Source organism: Moschus berezovskii, chromosome 8 (assembly GCF_049115385.1).
Source record: "Moschus berezovskii isolate FMDL1 chromosome 8, NW_MosBer_1.0, whole genome shotgun sequence".
In the NCBI taxonomy this organism is placed as follows: Eukaryota; Metazoa; Chordata; class Mammalia; order Artiodactyla; family Moschidae; genus Moschus; species Moschus berezovskii.
Window position 1 is genome coordinate 111,298,000 of NC_142467.1, and position 18,821 is coordinate 111,316,820.

The 18,821-nt window shown below is 46.5% G+C and overlaps 2 protein-coding genes across 7 annotated transcripts in view; both read right to left on the reverse strand.

Annotated features, from left to right (window-relative positions):
- MAPK9 (mitogen-activated protein kinase 9) overlaps positions 1-7,177 on the reverse strand; it is a 67,480-nt gene extending 60,303 nt beyond the window's left edge. For 2 of the 4 annotated variants that reach the window (XM_055431245.2, XM_055431243.2), the window contains exon 1: positions 6,959-7,175. The gene's annotated coding sequence lies outside the window, so the exon portion shown is untranslated. Of the gene's footprint in view, positions 1-6,958 lie in introns of all 4 variants that reach the window. The other 2 variants (XM_055431244.2, XM_088839281.1) reach the window with 2 other exon arrangements.
- An 8,887-nt stretch (positions 7,178-16,064) lies between these two features.
- Positions 16,065-18,821, reverse strand: part of GFPT2 (glutamine--fructose-6-phosphate transaminase 2) — a 43,868-nt gene continuing 41,111 nt past the window's right edge. For all 3 annotated transcript variants that reach the window (XM_055431241.2, XM_055431239.2, XM_055431238.2), the window contains 2 exons: positions 18,612-18,773; positions 16,065-17,058 (listed from right to left, as the gene is read on the reverse strand). In XM_055431241.2, the coding sequence (XP_055287216.1) occupies positions 17,014-17,058; positions 18,612-18,773 (207 nt within the window). In that variant the 3' untranslated portion in view covers positions 16,065-17,013. The remainder of the gene's footprint in view (positions 17,059-18,611; positions 18,774-18,821) is intronic.

Below are 18,821 nucleotides of genomic sequence, written 5' to 3' on the forward strand. Positions count from 1 at the left end.
TTCAATATTTAAATGAACTGACTGCTGTGATTAAATGAAGATTTTCACAATCACCTTCTTTGTTTCAATGCTTGCTGCTAAAAGTTTTAATCAAATTGTTCTTTTTTCCTACTTTATTCTTATTAAAAATAGTATTCGTGTGTGTGTGTTAGTCACTCAGTCGTGTCTGACTGTTTGAGACCCCAAAGACTGTAGCCCACCAGGCTCCTCTGTCCATGGAATTCTCCAGGCAAGACTATTGGAGTGGGTATCTATTCCCTTCTCCAGGGATCTTAGCACAACTTTATCTTCTCTGAATAACCAAAAACCTCACAGCATCTCAGGGCCACTCTTTTGAACATCAGTTCTTAAGTTATGGCATACACTGTGACACAGAATAACAACTAGTAGTTGGTTATCATGTCACTCACAGTTGGATCCTCAGGATCTAGCAAGAATTCCTCCCACTGGCCCCTTGCAGTCATCAGTCTCCCCACCTCCAGCCCTGATACTCAATGTTGTGAGTAAAGGCCTCATTGTGCCCAAGACACACCAACAGCCAACGTGCTCTCCCAGCCTCCATTCCTGATACCTCCAATCCATGGTACACACACCACATCAGAAAGATCTGTGCATGTGAAAACCTTCACACGAATGCTCAAACAGCTGCATCTGTAATAGTTCAAAACTGGAAGAAATCCAGATGTCTTTCAGTGGGTGAACTGTTAAACAAACTGCTGTACATCCACCCATACGACGGACTACCACCCATCACTAAAAATGATTGAATTACTGATATTCAACAACAACTTGGGTTGCTCATAGGGCATTATGAAATTTTAGTGATAAAAGCCAACTTCAAAAGGTCCATAATCCATGTATACAACATCCCTGAAATGAAAAATTACAGAGATATAGAACAGATTAGTGGTTGCCAGGGGTTATGGATGGTGGGGGTGAAGGGGGGCAGTGTGCTTATGAAGGGGTAGTACAAGGAAGATCTTTGGGATGAGGAAATAGTTCTGTATCTTGATGACGATGACGGTGGTTATATGAACCTCCATATGTAATAAAATGACATCAACTATACAAACACTGTCCCATACTAACTGCCTGGTTCTGGTATTGTACTACAGCTATATAAATACACAACCATTGGGGGAAACCAGCTGAAGGGGGCACAGGACCGCTCTGTACTATTTTTGCAACCTCTTAGGATTTGTAATTATTTCAAAATAAGAATTAAAAGAGATTTGTTGAAAAGGATTTGTGATTATACTACTCTTATGTTTGAGTTCCTTCAACAGTGACTGACCGTGTTAAGAGTAAAATTCTAACCCTGAGGACAGCAAGGAGTTCTGTAGGGCCTCTGGCCTACTCTGAAGCATTATCAACCCCCCCGACCCCCCCGCTGGGAGCACCAGACTCCAGCTACTGCACACCTTCAGGTCTCCGTGCCTGAATTGTCCTATCTGCCTGAAATGACTTCCCTCTCCCTTCTGTGTTCCTGGCCAACCTTCATCCTCCCAAGTCCAGGGCAAGCACCTGCTTTTCTCCGAGTCTTCCCCAGTAGGCCTTCCTTTCCAACCGTGCCAGGCACTCCCTGCTTTTTGAGCATCACAATCTGTATTCGTTTGCCTTGCAAGTCTATCTCCACTTCTGCTCTGTGAGCTCCTCTATTTCTCAGTCCTCTATTAATTACACAGTGGGTGCCCAGTAAATACTTGTTAAAGGAAAACTAAATGGGACAGTAAATGTAAGGCAACTCTGGAGTCAGAGGGCAGTGGGTCTGCCATTTATCTAGGTGAGTGAACTTGGGCAAGTACTTATACTCATTTGTAGAACGGGGATAACTGCAGAATCAACCTGAGAGGACAGCTAGCACAGTGCTCAGCACAGGCCAAGGTATTCACCTTAGCCGACCTTAGAACAGATATCACCACACCCATTCTGCTTGTTCCAAACAAACAAATATCTGCATTCTGAAAATGTGAACTAAAACCTGGTAAATGCAAAGGCTGATGACATGGTTAATACTGGTGAGTACCTCCATGAGAGGTACGACAGGAGGCGATGCACAGAACTTACTTTTCACTCTAGGGTGTGGCAGGTAGATGATGTGCCATGAAATTTTTAGAAGTCATCCACTTTACAACATATAATAGTAGCTATGTTTCTGAGAGCTAAGAGTTAGAAAAACAGATTTGATTCCAGAATCAGAGCTAGGGGATTCATTACCTGGTTTGCATCCTTAAGCCTAGATATTCTGAAATCAAACTAGTAGCAGCATCAATTTAGATACACAATATTCAAATAGTGTAACAAATTTAATTATTTACAATTCTGTAGAAATATATGTGTATGTATAAATATATATATTTTAAGGAAAAAGAGTTGTTTTAAAGGCAATTATTATTATTCTTTCTCTCAGAATCATTGTAGGGAGTGGAGCTATGCTTTTTAAACAAACTGTTCTAAATAAAAATATGTTTTTAAACCAAATCCCCAGGTTTTTCCTATGCTGGCCTATGGAAAGACACACTAACAGGTGGTTTTCACACTGTTCATTCTCCTAATGCTAAATAATCAGGTATGGAAATACTTTAAATAACAACCTCAAAACAGGCCAGAATTTATTTAACATAAAGAGAGTTAACGTTAACACCTCGCTTTTGAAAAAGTGAAAGTGTTAGTTGCTCAGTTGTTTCCAGGTTCCTGTGTCCTTGGGATTTTCCAGGCAGGAATACTGGAGTGGGTTGCCATTCCCTTCTCCAGGGGTTCTTCCCGACCCATGGATTGAACCGGGATCTCCTGCACTGCAGGCAGATTCTTTACCGTCTGAGCTACAAGGGAGGGGAAAAAAACCCCACCTCATTTGTAATTCATATATCCTTAGAATCTATTTTTATTATTCCTGAAATGTTTTAGAGTACGCAGTCTCTGCTTAAGAAAGGTTCTTAGGTAAAATCAGCTAGGAGAAAGAGGGAGTAGAATATTTTATAAAATCCAAAAACAAAAAATGAACCAAAAAACCAAATGAAATGAAAGAAAATCAAGTTTGCTGAATTCCACTTTCAAATGTCTAGTAAATTTCCTCAGCTATAAGGAATTCCTATGCTAAAATTGAGACTACTCTCGCTTATTATTTTTATATCTATTAATTTATACCCCGACATTTTCCAAAGAGGATTTGAGGCACCAGTTAAAAATATTTTAACTGGCAACTCAAAGGCCAATATAAAATCTGAAAAGACCCACAGTACTTTACAAAAAATGAATTCTTGCTGTGCAAAAGATACACAAACTTGTCCCCCCAAATAATATGGCCTTTTAATGAATCAAAGGGTCCAGGCACTGAGTATCAACAGTAGCTAACATCACAGTGTGAGCCAAGCAAGACCACCTCTAGAGGAAGTGCACACCCCCCCTAAGAAGGCTCCCTGGATCCAACCAAACCTTGTCTAAATCCAACCACAAATTTTTAAGAAATACAGAGAAACACAAGAAATTACATTGCAGAGGTACAATCAGTAAAATCCCAATAACAGAAATACTATCGCTTCAACAAATAAACTACAAGGAAAAGAAAAACAGAAATAAAGAGGGATCTACAGATTAAAAGACATTATCAACCAATCACAATATATGGTCCTTATCTGGATCTGGATTCCAAGGAAAAAACTATTAAAGAGACTATAAAATTTATGAGACAACTGGAAATTTGAGTTCTGGCTGGCTATTTGATATTACCGAATGACTAATTACTGCTTTTCCAAGTTTGAAAGAATTCTTATTTAAAAATTTTTTCAGACGTAAACTGAAAATTTATGGGTGAAATGACATGATAGTTAGGATTTGCTTGAAAATAACAGTGCAGTGTGTGTTGCGGGTGTGTGTGAGAGCTGTAGGCATGAGGTCGGGGTGAACCAGGCTGGCCAGTAGTAGCGATTGTTGAAGCTGGATACTACTGTTTACTTTCCTACATGTTTGAAATCTCTCATAATAAAGTTACAACGAACACTGTGGTTGAAACCAGTTCATACAATCACAAAAGGGCAAACACAAATTTAATAATTCTTAAAGAAAATTATGTCAAAATGTCACCTTCTTAACCAAGTGTAACTAGATCAGAGACAGCTGTGCATGCATGTGTGTTATTTGCTTCAGTCGTGTCCGACTCTTTGCGACCCTATGGACTGAAGCCTGACAGGCTTCTCTGTCCATGGGATTCTTCAGGCAAGAATACTGGAGTGAGCTGCCGTGCCCTCCTACTGCCAAATCAACAATGTTAAGGAAATAATGTGGTTTTGTTTTACCTCATGTATCATGAAATAAATTGGTTTACTCACTATTAATTGCGTCATCTGGCACTTTTCTCTATCCAGAAAATTAAGACATTTTATTTCAAATAGACAAATTGAGGTGTACCCTCTAACATTTATTTAGGAAGGCAAAATAAACACATTCTAATCTGTCAACAAATTATTTAAAGTGGCATCCTGAAAAGTAAGTTCTCAGGAGTGGATTCTCAAGAAACTCAGGAAAATTAACGCTCTTCAGAGACAACTATGTCAAAACAGGATTGTTTTTAACCCTGTAGGATCCTTTTGAAGGGGAAAAAAGGGGTTCAATGGAGGGAAACGATATCTAGATTGGATTTTACTCTTCCAGAACAAATTAACAGCCAAAGAGAATGCTCAGAGCGAAGGGACTCAGGAAAGAATGCTGATCTGCGGGAGACCTGGGTTCAAATTTCACTTTCCAGCTGCTTGCTACAAAACAGACTGCGGAAACTCCGGGAGCCTCTGTCTCCTCCTGTGTAGAAAGTGGAGGCTAGCAGGCTTCCTAGCTGCTATCACAGGGCTCCAGTGACAAAAGAGAGTTCCTGGACAAATAGGGCCTAGAATCCCCTAGTCGTGGGCTACCTTTCTAGCTCACTGCAACTCTTCCCTCCTAAACAACCTGCCTTGAAGTTCGGAGTCCAACAATCCTGAAATAAAACTGAATGAGGTCTGCATTTTGCTTGGCTCACAGCACTGAAAACATTTTAAAATAAGCTACTGCCAACAATTAAAAATGAAGGGCGTACAGATACAAATTTCAAGTTCTGACTTCTTTCTAAAAATTGCTGGGTAGGTGGCGTCTGGTTCTCCAGGGTCTCCATTACTCCAATCTCTCACACCTGGCTCCACAGGCTGATTTTTGACCCCAATATTGGGCTGAATATTGGAGAAGGGGATGACAGAGGATGAGATGGTTGGATGGCATCACCGACTTGATGAACATGAGTTTAAGCAAGCCCCGGGAGTTGGTGATGGACAAGGAAGCCTGGCGTGCTGCAGTCCATGGGGTAGCAGAGTTGCATATGATTGAGCGACTGAACTGAACTGACTGGTCTGAAGTTCCTCCTTCACCCTGCCCTTCCCCACTTCTTGCCTTCCCCTAGACCTGACAAGTTTCTCATCACCATTCAAGTCAACTCCAGCAGCAGCCAAGCACCACCACCTCCTCCAAGTTTCCACAGCACAGCCCCTCCTCTACAGCAAGCTGTCCGAGCACTGTCTGCATGTCTCCTTTCTCTAATGGGCTCTTGGGCTCTCTGGAGGAAGGGACCCTGCTGCTACTGCCTTTGTGTCCCCAGGGCCGAGCAGAAAGCTGACCTAGATAATGCAGAATTCAGTCAATGTGCCCTGAATGTGAGGAAGGAAGTTAGAGCTAAAACATTATAAAAATGTCAGATTTTATATTACATCTTGTTCTGATAGTTACCAAATAAAGGGGTCAAGGGCATTAAAATGTTTCACAAAACTAAAGCAACCTACCACCTGCATATAAGTTTCACAAGTTAGTCAGAAGTCACTAAACAGAGAAAGCAGAGGCAACAGGCTGGCAGGGTCAAGCATTCATTCATTTACTCACTTAACTGACACTACTGAATACTTACTGTGTGCTTTCTAAGCACTGGGGATAAAGCAGTGGACAAATCAGACAACTACCTGTTTTCATAAAGCTATAATACTAATGGGAGAGACAGAAAATAAACAGGAAAATCAACAGAATAGTTTCAAACCAGATACTGGGAAGAAAATTAACGTAATGAAACAGAATGACTAAAGGAGGAAAAAGGTGGTCAAGGAAAGCATTCTGTGAATTGAAACATGTGAGGAGAAGGACCAGAAGGAGTCAGCTGTGCAAAGATACGGGAGGCAAGTCCAATCACTGGATACAAGTGCAAAGGTCCTGAGGTAAACAGGGCTGAATGTTCAAGGCCAGTAAGATGAGTAGGTAAGGAGACCAGTGCTCCGGGCTGGGGGACTTGTGGGGGGTGAGCTGGTCAGGGCCCGCTCAGGCACTGCTGGGCACTGAGTATGCAATGACAAGGCACTTGGGGAACACGAGGATGGGGGACTCTGGGCGGACTCTGCTACACTCAAACGAGCAAGGAGCAGTATCCCGCCCAATTTTCCACAAGTGTGCACCGGGCGAGCTCCTGCCCAGGGGCTTCCACACACATTCATAGAGCTTGACAACAACCCTGTCCAAAAGGGTAGACATTTCCCCCACTTTGCCAAGGGGGAAACAGAGGAACAGCAAGGATCAGTGCCTTCGCCAAGGTCGCAGGAATCAGACCCCAGGCTCTGAGCATCCGGGAGGAGGTAGGCAGCTGGGTGCCAACAATCGGGGCGGGGGAGGGGGGCGTCCACAGACCCTACAGCAGGTCTGCCGGGGCCAGAGCGGGGAGCGAGCCCGCAGCTCTGGGGCGCGGACAGCCGGGCGTAAGGGGGTGACTGCGGCAGCCTGGAGGACGAGGGGCTGCGCCCGGGGTCGCCGGCACCCCGCAGCCCCCCCAGAACGCGGTCTTCCCGCTCCGCACCCCCCTGTCCCCGCGGAGCCTGGCCTCGCGGCCTTCCCGCCGCCCCTCCCCGGCGAGGCTCGGTCCCAGAGTCCCCGCTGGGCCTAACCCGCCCGCCGGGCTCACCTCGCCTCCCCGCCGCCGCGCCAGAGGGAGAGGGCAGGCGGGCGGACTGGCGGCGCAGCGCGCTCGCTGCTCGCGGCTCCGCTGCCCCGGGCTCGGCCGGCCGCCCCGCCCCGCCCCGCCGCGCTCCGCTCCGCCCCGCCGCCGCCGCCGCCGCAAAGGGTGTGAGGGGCGCCGGGGCGCGTAGGACCCTTCCGGTCTGGATTGCTTCTCCTCCGCTGCAGCCGCCGCCGCGGCACCCGGCCTGACCGACCCGCGCGCCGGCCAATCAGCGCGCGCAGAGCTGGGCGGGCGCGGCCAATCGCGCGCGCGCGGGGCTGGGGCTACGGCCGGGCGGCTCCGGGGGGGAGGCGGGCCGAGCCCGGCGCTGGTTGACCAGGTCTTCGGGGAGCGGCGCTTGGCGGCCGCGCTGCAGATCGCTCCCGTCCCCTTGGCGCAGGCCCGGCTCGGCGCGCTGACTGAGCTCTGCCGGCGCCCGCGGTGCGGCGGCCGAACACCGCGCTGGGAGGCGATGGAGAGGGGCACTGACGGGACCGAAAGCCGGGCCGCTGGGCTTGCAGGTGCAGACTGACAGCGGCGAGTCGGCCTGGAGGAAGGCGGAGAAGGTCCATGAGGGGAGGGCCAGGGCGAGGGGAAGCCGGGCCCTTGCGTCCAGGACTGGGAGGCGGAGGCGGCGAGGACGTGGAGACGAGAGGAACGGACCTTGGATTCCTTTGCTCACTGTGAAGGAGTTTGAGGGTTGCTGCCAGAAGCCTAGGAGAGGCATGGGAGGAGTTGGCCATGTGTAGGCCCCTGGCCCAGGCAGGTCAGTGACAGAGGGGAGAAGACTGGCTGGTGAGCCTGGAGCAGAGTTCAAGCCTCTTGAACAAAAATTGCCACCATCAAGGATGATGGGAAACTCAGGAGGTCTGGCTGTCGGAGCTGTGGTTTTACAAAGGAACATTCCTGGGTCTTCTCAGAGGAGAATGGCAGTCATAAATAGAGGGAAGGGAGTGCAGTGCTGAGGGCACGTAGGACCTGTGATTTGTTGGCAGTGACCTTCTTCAGAGGCATTTCCCCCAGCTAGACTCTGGATCTGGTTCCAGCAGGTCTGAAGGTGTGAAATGACGGGAGAGTTGTTGTCAGATCCGTGTTTTTATTAGCAAAGCTAGAAGTGAGGCACGAAGGCTGGACCCATTGGGGAAAATCTCGAGGTCAGTGGATGGGGTGAGGGGACTTTGGGGATGGGGAAACTTGTGAACTGTAAAGGAGGAACAGTCCTCATCGGGTGGCCAGGGTAAGGGCCATACTGGAGGGAAGGAGCAGGACTCTGCAAATGGGGAAGCTAAGGGGCACGGAGCAGAGTGGCAGAATTTGGGGAGGCTGGCAAACCTGTGACCCAGGGCCACGCTGGGGGTACCAGGACCTCAGAAGAGGGGTAGTGTAGAGGAAGGGATCCAGGTACAGAGTTCCCCTTAGGCCACCCTCATCTTGGCTACCAGAGCGAGTTTTTTTAAAACTAAGGATGGCCCATCCCTGTTTGAAATTGTAGTTCCTGAGTGTTGCCTGCACTGATAAGGGCCCACCTGATAGGCTCCTGCCCACACCCAACCATACTGCTACCTGCTCCGGATGCACAACAGAAAATAGGGAACAAAAATTGCCACCATCAAGGATTATGGGAAACTAATGAGGTCTGGCTGTCAAAACTGTTGGTTTACAAAGGAGCGTTCCTAGGTGCCTCTCAGATTAGGAAGGAGCACCCATTCTCAGATACACTACAGTCCTGACTTTGCAGCAATCACCCCATGCAAAGTGAGTTCCAAAAATCACTGTACACATATTCACCCCATCAGAAGAGAGCATTTCATGCAGAGCTTTCTGAAAGGGTGCTTCTTTTTTCTGGCTTATGACATACAGTGAACATTTATGAACACAGCTGAAGTGACAGGACAGGGGTCAGGGAGCTGGTCTGTGCTTGGAAGAGTGTACAGAATTCCAGTGGAGGCTAACAAGTGAGAAGATCCTGCCACAAGTGTGTTGAGAACTGTAGGGATGGGGGAGAGGGGAACATATGGGCATGACTGACAGCTGACTTAGCCTGCCAGGTGGGGAAAAGCAGTTGAGGAAGGCCTCCTGGACAAGGAAGCCCCAGCTGAGGATGGAAAGCCGGCAGGAATGTGCTGGGCCAGTGCTTTAGGCAGACAGAGCATTCAGACCCAGTGGTTCTGAAGTGAAGACCTGCATGCTGTATTCAGGGAACCACACACCACCTATTCTTGGAGATGGAGATGGAGAAGGGATACTTCAAAGTTATGAGGGCTTTGAGGTGGGTGGACTGGTACAGGTGACTGGAGGCCCATAGGCTGGCTTCAGCTCACAGAATGCCTTGTTTAACCCTGAAAGTTTTTCTGTGTTTCTATGTTTTTTTAGTTGCCAACATTTAAAAATTGGGAGCTTTCACCTTGAAAACTCTCCAATTGTTGGTTTCACTGTCTGCCTAATGGTTAAAGCTCTGGCAACGTGAGGCTCATATTCCCATAGTTTCAACTGGAACTGAGTGGCATCTGCCCCATTAGGTGAGACCCCCTAGTTCACCACAGTCTTAACTCCCTATTACCCACACCTGCCTGCGACTTCACTCACCCCTTACCTACTGGGCCTTGGGGCATCACAGGGTGGAGACCTGGCTGTGGAGGTAATGGGCAGCTGTTGTGGAGCATTAAGAAAGGAAGTGAGCAATGTGATGGGATGTTTGTTTTGGAAAGATCATTAAGGCACATGAAGTTTCAGGGATGAGGGACTTAAGATCACAAGACCAATTAAAGAGCTATTGCTACAGCCCTTGTAAGAGAAGATGACAGCTGACCTGGGGCCAAGGCAGCAGGTGTCAAGAGGAAGGAACTGAGTTTAAAACTGTTTCAAAACTTTAAGAAAATACAAATTAATTTACAACCCACTATCAGTACACACCCCGCTACACACCCCAATAGGATGGCTGTATTAAAAAAGACAATAGCGAGTGTTGGCAATTATGTGGAACTGTCATACACTGCTGGTGGAAAAGCAAACTGGTTTATCCACTTTGGAAAACAATTTGATAGTTTCTGATAACATTAAACATATACCTGTCATATCGCCCAGCAATCCCATCACTGAATATATACCCAAGAGAAATAAAAGCATGTTCACATAAAGAATGTTCATAGCAGGTTTATTCAAAACAGTCAAAAACTAGGAACAACCCATGTGTCCATAATTCAGTGAATGGAAAGGAACTGTGGTATATCCGTGCAGTAGGATATTGCCTGACAGCTGGCCTGATGGCAAGTGCACAACAAGGAAAACTACTAAAAACAGTAAGTGAAAGAAACCAAACATAAGACCACATATGATTCCATATATATGACCTTCTGGGAAAAGCAAAGTGATATTAGTGGTTGCCAGAGGTTAAGGTAGAGGGCGGGGGGAGACAATTACCAGGAGCCGCAAGTGAATTTTTTGGGATGATCAGTTCAGCTCAGTTCAGTTGCTCAGCTCTGTCTAACTCTTTGCGACCCCATGGACTGCAGCACGCCAGGTTTCCCTGTCCATCACCAGCTCCCAGAGCCTGCTCAAACTCATATGTGTCGAGTCAGTGATACCATCCAACCATCTCATCCTCTGTCATCCCCTTCTCCTCCTGCCCTCAATCTTTCCCAGCATCAGGGTCTTTTCCAGTGAGTCAGTTCTTTGCATCAGGTGGCCAAAGTATTGGAGCTTCAGCATCAGTCCTTCCAATGAATATTCAGGACTGATCTCCTTTAGGATGGACTGGTTGGATCTCCTTGCAATCCACAGGACTCTCAAGAGTCTTCTTCAACACCAAGTTCAAAAGCATCAATTCTCCCACAGTCAGCTTTCTTTTGGGGATGTTGGGTATACTCTGTATCTTAATTATGGTGGCCCTTATATGACTGTGACGTGGGTTCAATCCCTGGTCGAGAAGATCCCCTGGAGAAGGGAATGGCAACCCACTCAGTATTCTTGCCTGGAGACAGACAGAGACTCGTGGGCTACAGTCCATGGGGTTGCAGAGTCAGACATGACTAAAGCGACTTAGCACACAGGCATATGACTGTATATGTATCAAAACTCAGAACTGTGCACCTAAGAAAAGATGACTTAATGTGTGTAAATTATACAAAGCAAACTTAATGTAAAGGAAAAAACTTTAAGAGGTGGAATTGTTGGGTCTTGGAGATAGGCTGTAGAGGTGAGAGAGGAGGAGTAGTCAGAGAGGAAAACCTGGCTTGGTTTTTGACTGGGGACTTCTGCCCTTGGCCTGCTCATGAGGAGGCCCTTTAGAATCTGTTTCTGGCTGCCCTTCCCTGCCCTGGATGCTGCAGACACTGCCCACTTCTCCATCCTACGTGGGCCTCTTCGCCTGGGTTCCGGTCAGGCTCTCCACTTCAGTTATGGTCCTTTGGGCAAGGGATTAGCTTATCTGAGCCTCGGTTCCATGTGGAGCGGGCTTTCAGCCTCCCCCTACATGGCCTGCTCTCCCTCCACTCCCCCAAGCCCTCCTCTGTCTTCTCCCCAGCCCTTACCAGGACCAGAGATGTGCCAGAGGGTTCAGGTCAGCATTATCTCAGTGTGTTATAGAAAGTCAACTGCACTTAAACCAGCGGGGACAATGCGGGGCGTCTCCTGCACCGTCGCACCTGAGGGCTTGCAGGGGTAAGGCTGGTCTCACTGCTGCAGCCCTGAGAGCTAGGGTGAGGCCTTGGCAGCCAGAGGAAGGCTTTCTGTCCCATCGCAGGCCTCTGTGTCAGCTTCCTTCTTCCCATGTCACCTTCTGCTCTCCACCAGCCAAGGGCGACAGCCCTCTGCCTCAAATCAAGTTTGAAAACCCCCCATAGGAGGACTCTGATAGCTTGCCCTTCAGGGCTCCCACCCCTGTGCTGGTCAGTCTCATGTGAGGACATGGAAAGGGACAGGGTAGAAAACAGTTGGGAAAGGCAGAGGTCTGGATTTCACTCTCCAGTGATAAGGAACAGGGTGTCTGAGCTGGGGGCAGAGCTGACAGTATGGGAGCTGTAGAGAATGGGGAGCGCATGGCCCCGTGACTGAATGCGGTGATCCTCAGCCCTCCTCTTCCAGGTGTTTCCCAGTTGCTGGACCCTTGCTCAAAGGCAGAGGACTGGAGAACTTTCCTGCAAGTCTGCCCAGCCCTGAAGCCTAAAGGAAAGGGCTGACCCTCCATCCGCCCACAGGGCCCCTACCACACTGACCAGCGGTGAATCCTGGCATCAAAAGAAGTGCCACTGTATGCCCAGGACTGTTCCACCCACCTTGAATCTGACCAAACAGCCCAAGGTCACACGGCAAAGAAAACTGAGACAAATCAAGAGAAAAACGGGCTATGTAGAGAAGGAAATGCTGACAGAAAAAAAAAAAAAACTTTGCAGGTTTCAGAGGATATGAAAAAATATTGCATCCTTGAAACAAGCTGCTAAGTCGCTTCAGTTGTGTCCGACTCTGTGCGACCCCATAGGTGGCAGCCCACCAGGGTCCCCCATCCCTGGGATTCTCCGGGCAAGAACACTGGAGTCGGTTGCCATTTCCTTCTCCAATGCATGAAAGTGAAAAGTGAAAGTGAAGTTGCTCAGTCGTGTCTGACTCTTCAAGACCCCATGGACTGCAGCCTACCAGGCTCCTCCGTCCATGGGATTTTTTAGGTGAGAACACTGGAGTGTGTTGCCATTGCCTTCTCCATGCCTTGAAACAAGAACCACCATTAAAATTCAGCACACAAACTATGTCTTGTGCTGTCAGCTGACATGGCTTAGAAGTGATGACACCCCAGGAGTAGCACACCCGGTGCCTAGATCTTGTTTCTAATGCCATTCTCAAATAAAGGAAACCAGGGGTCCTTAGAGCAATGGCTGATTCTAGGGCAGGGGCTGGGAATATCCAAGATGAGCCTAGAGCAGGCTGTAGGAAGGAAAGGAAGTGCTTCCAAAGTACATCCATAAACAAGGGGGCGTGCCACAGGAGCCAACTGAAGGAGCTCCCAGTAGCCATCGCTGGAAAATTTGAACAATAAGTAACCTAGTTCTAGGTTGTGACTCAAAGTATGAAAATAAATATCCATGAGTTTCATAGAAATAGATGATGTAACAACAAAAAAGTGGGGAAGAACAGACAAATCTGTACTGAATTCCAAATAATTTATATGGATACGTCCCTTCTATGGAGGTGAAGCATAACTCCCTACTCTTTAAGTGTGGGGTAGGCACTGTGGCTTCCTTCTAAAGAGTTCAGTATGGAAAGCGGATTCCCCAGAAAGCCCTGGGGAATAGAGAATCTGAAAAACACTGCCTCAGTCAGGTGACCATGTTTAACATAACAGTGATAAGACATGGTGATAGTATGTACCCTTGATATGAAATGATGAGAATAGCATTTTACTTCTGAGGTCTTCCTCTCCAAAACACAGAGCACCAGTCTAACCATGAGAACAGCATCAGACAAATCCAAGTGTAGAACATTCTACAAAATACCCACCATAGTCCTCAAAACTGTCAAAGGAATCACAAACAAGGGAGGTCTGAGAGACTGTCATAGCCAAAAGGAGACGTGTGGTGTCCCTGAATAGGAAAAGGGAATTAGAGACAAATTATGGACATATGAGTATATCATGGGCTTTAGTTAAACATTTCAGAGCTAAAAAAAAAAGAGCTCTTGGAAATTAAATCATTTGGAAGAAATGAAAAATCTTGGTAGCAGGTTGGGAGAGAAAACTGAAGAAAGCTCCCAATTAGTAGCACAAAAAGATAAGATAAATAATAGAAAGGATAAGAAATTACAGGTCATTCTAGTAGCTTGACCTCTGTAGTCAAAAGCTCTACCCCTGAGATATATGCTCCAGCAGCTTCATCTCTGAATAACAGAAAGGCTAAAGAAGCAAAATGAAGTCTACAAAAAGTCACTCAAGAAAACATGCAGACCTGACAGTTATGAGCAACCAGACTGAAATCAACACTAAGTGAAAAGAGATCCCAGGCACCTTGTTGTGATATCTGAAAACACAGGGAACAAAAGGAAGGAGAGAAGGTCACTGACACAGGCATACCAGTGACTTCGGACTCAGCTGCGATACTGAGGACAAGGTGAGGGACCACTGCCTTTATGACTCTGAAAGAAACATTTTTATCTGACATAGAATTCTACAGCTAGCTAAACCTTCAATCAAATATGAGTAATAAAGTCATTTCTAGACATGCTAGGCCTCAAAACATTTACCTCCCAGCATCTTTACTCAAGAAGGATGTGCTCCACCAGAACAAAAAAGGAAATTCAAAAGAAGACTATAAGAGACGGGAAGCAGGAGAGATGAGCGATGAGGCGGGACTTCCTGGAGGAAGGTGATAGGTGACCCCAGAGTGATGGGCAGGGCAGCTGAACCACATGGACTGTCATCACCAAGACCCCCATTTCCATCAGGTCACCTTCTTTACTTGAGGACAGAATGCTCAGGAGAACTGGCCCAGATTCTCATCAGTACTTGACTTGTCTTGACCGTGTGTAATGAGGGTCTCTCCTCTTAGGCTGTGCTGAGGACACATTCTACTCACAGAGGTTTTCAGCTTTTCCCCAAGAGCAGGAAGTAGACCACGGTGGGCTCAGAAATAGAAAAGACAGAGCAGCCCACTCTCACTGACCAGGCTTCTGCTGTGTGTCCAGCACCTGGTTGACACCTCAGTCTTGCTAGGCACCAGACTGTGGAGAGCCCCGTTTCTCAAACTCACTCATGGTTTTGCTTGCAAGTTCCCCCAGAAAGGGCTTTGTCACCTCCCGGAGAGATGGAAGTAGACCATGACCCAAGACCGCCCTCTGGGAGCCTCTGCCCAGTGCGGGCAGTGCTGCTTTCTCCCTACATGGCTGGTGTGTGCTTGTCCTCTGATTTCAAGACTAGGTAGTAATTTTGTGTGAGTATTATCGTGTGAATGTGATAAACAGAACTATAAAGGAAAGCAAGGGGTCAGTCAGTATGGAAGTGAGGGTGGTCATCACCTCAGGAGTGAAGGATGAAATACATTTTTCTGGTTGTTGTTTACATAAAGATGTTCTGGCTAGTTTGTAGTCTCCTAACCTCAAAAGTCTTACTGGTCATTGTTTGGTCAGAAGGACGGAAACCAGAGCAGGCATTTCCAGCAGAACTTACAACCTTGTTTGTTTGTAAGAAGGGCAGAAGGGAGGTCTGAGAATGCCATCAGGGGCCCTTGGGTTCCCGCCAACTCTTCAGAAGTGGGAGCCCCAGGAAGCCTCTATTGGTGGCCACCCAGTGTGGAGCACTGAGTGATGGGTGAGCTTTAGGGAGCATTGCCACAGTGGGTGTACTGGTGCTAAGGGCCACCGTAGGACCCCCCCTATCTACTTCTGCCAGAGCAGAAATAACTGATACGAATTTCTCAATGAATAATACAATTTCTAAACTTTCAAATCTCCCAGGAGTGCTTCTCACTGGTGGAATTTAGCTGGAAATGTAGTCCTCAGGTTTCCAACCCCCATTATTCAGGGGAGAGCCTAGAAAGGGAAGGAAAAGTCACTGGACAGCCCACAGGTAATCCAGAACTAAGGTCTGCTGGTACTTGAGAGCCCCACGTGTCAGTGAGTCGCCATGAAGGCACCATTCGCGCTGTCTGGGGTAGCACTTTGATAGGGAGCCAAATTCCAACTCCAGAGCTGGCTCTGTGGCTTTCTACCTTCCTGCCTGATTCTGTTAATAAAATTGGTGACTTTATAGGATCACTGGGGAAAAGAGTACAAATCTGAGTTTCACCTCTGTGTGCTGTGTGCAGGCTCTGGGCACCCATCTCCAGCAGCATCTTGTGGCCCAGCCTCCTCCAGCATCTGTCGAGGGGATTCTCACTCCAGAGTTCTAAATCTCCTGCGTTTTGTTCCACCCTGTTAACACAGAACTCATTTTCCTCCGAGAAGCACACAGGTCATGGGTATGGGGACAGTGCCAGTGGCTACCAAGAAACAGGGCTGCCCCCATGAGTTACTGCTCAGTTTGTTTTGAGGAACCCTCAAAAAATATGTACACAAAAAGAACAAGAGTAACAAAAATCACACACACACACAATTTTACTGTTATTTATTGTCTTAAAATTGCATAGTACTTTGATTGTGCATGCTTTTAAATAGAGGGCAAGGTAGCCCATTTGAAACTATTCTCTTGCATGGGATTTTTCAGGCTGTTTTTACTATGGGCAGGAGCAGGGACCAAAATGCTGCCTGGGCTTAAAAAGAACCATGATGAGATGAAAGAGAAGTTGGAGAGTCGGAGAGATTTAGATGAGAAGACAGTGTTGAAAGGAGCCGAGATTTGATAGGACCTATGGATGGCATCACCGACTCGATGGACATGAGTTTGAGTGAACTCCGGGAGTTGTTGATGAACAGGGAGGCCTGGCGTGCTGTGATTCATGGGGTCGCAAAGAGTCGGACACGACTGAGCGACTGAACTGAACTGAACTGATGGGAGGCATAGGAAGATGGTGGGAGGGGGCTTTCCCGATGTCAGAGGACAGGACTCAGCAGCAGCCAAGAGAGGATGGGAAAGGAAAAAGGAGTCCAGAGGGGCAAGCCTGGCACTCAAATCTGAGATGTACATTCCCTGCCAGGGGACTGGGCGCACTGGGTAGCCTGAGGGCACCATTGGCTACAGAAAGCCACATACTAGAAAAATAACTTAAAAGCTATACAACTGTCATTATAAATACTTTGTCTTTAACTAGTGTTGGTTAAAAAAGGTTCACAGTTACTCTGAAGAGAGCTGTATCTCTATTGCACGGTATTGGAAGAGTCTGCTCAGATCCCCATGTGTAAACAATGATTCCCTTCTCCTCTGGTGACTTCAGGACACAGAGAAAACACTACCTGCTGTAAGCAAAGCACTTGGGTACAAGGCACATCAAAGCTGTCAAGCTCTATCGGGATCTACTGAGAACACGCCGAATGCCAGCTTTTCTTCCCACTTGGTTTCACTGGGACAGGTCTTGAAGGTGGTAGTGGTCTCCTCTCGGTTCTCATTCCACGGTTACAGACTTGGCCAGATTTCTGGGGAAGTCAACCTAAAATGACAGAAGGTAGCTTCTTAGACCCACAGATCTCAGCAGCACACTGTGTTGTAAAGCCAGCTCTAAAAGTACAATAGGAAAATGACTATTCCTGGGCACGTCCAACCATGAGTTCCTTGAGACCTGCATCTTGGAAGGAATTTCTTATTCTAGAAACAATTATGTTTATGCAGTAAATGTTAATGGTGCACCTAATATGTGTCATCCAACCAGTTCATTCTAGAGGAGATCAATCCTGGGTATTCACTGGAAGGACTGATGCTAAAACTGAAACTCCAATACTTTGGCCACCTCATGCAACGAGTTGACTCACTGGAAAAGACTCTGATGCTGGGAGGGATTGGGGGCAGGAGGAGACGGGGATGACAGAGAATGAGATGGCTGGATGGCATCACCAACTCGATGGACATGAGTTTGTGTGAACTCCGGGAGTTGGTGATGGACAGGGAGGCCTGGCGTGCTGTGATTCATGGGGTCGCAAAGAGTCGGACACGACTGAGTGACTGAACTGAACTGAACTGAACTGAATATGTGTCTTGCAGTGTTAACACTATTAAAAGGATATGATTCATGCTATTAGAACAGCTGGCTCAATGTATACTGTTAAAAATTCACTTTTCTTGGAAGTAGACACACTACAATATTGGTTAAGGGTGGGCCTGGGAAGGAAATGTGACTGAGGATGGTTGATACAGTGGGCTTCAACTTTAGCTACAGGGTTTTATTTAGTTTACAATAATATTAAAGAAGAGAAGAAGCAAATATAACAAAATGTTAGCTATTGTCAATGATGGATGATGTATGTTCCACTGGATGTTTGTTATGTTGTTTTTGGTGTTGATATGTATTTTTTAAAGCTCCTCAAAATAAAATTGTAATAAAACTTCTATCTTCACACACACTTTCTGGTGAGATCATAAATTGGTTCTTTTCTGGAAGAGAAATTGAAATAGGAATCCCAAAATGTTGTATGATTTGCTAGACTGAGGATAAACCTTCTAATATGGGAGGAAGATGTATATATGCACAAAGATAATTCACTACCATGGTTATTTATGCAGATATTCCAAAAGATTAGAAACAGTTTAAACAACAGAAGACTGGTTAAGTCATTGTTAAAATCTGTTATAAGACTGTGGTGGAATATTGTACAACAATCAAATGCAGCTTACAAGTTCAAGATCTGAGAACTTGTAAGGTATTGTATACACTTGTAATGTATTAAAAAGAAAGTTGTGAAATTTCATCCTTGATATTATCTCAAAAAATCTTAAAAAATTTATAGGCACAAGGAAAAGACCAAACTAAAATATTAAATTTGCTTATCAAATTGCCTCTGGGTAAGGAGCTTACGGTTTAATATGGTCTTTACACATCTTGCAGTTCCTGTCATTGGTTTCAGGGGGTATAAGTTACTTTAAAAAATTATTTTAAATGAAAATATTTCCCTTATGAATATTTATACCCAATACGTATTTAAGAACCAAATGGAACTCTGGGATTATGTCTCTCCCCTTTGCTGGATGAAGTACAGTTTTTAGACGTACGTCATATCCTCGGAGTACAGCCAGGTGGAAGGAGAGGAGCTGCAGTGGGATCACGCTCAGGATGCCCTGCAGGCAGTCCACGGTGTGGGGCAGCTCGATCGTTTTATATGCAAACTTCGAACTTTCAGTGTCGTCCTTGGAGCACAGTATAATTGGGCGACCCTAAGACAGAGAAATGTGATCATGTGATGCAGGTAAGTTCTGAAAGGA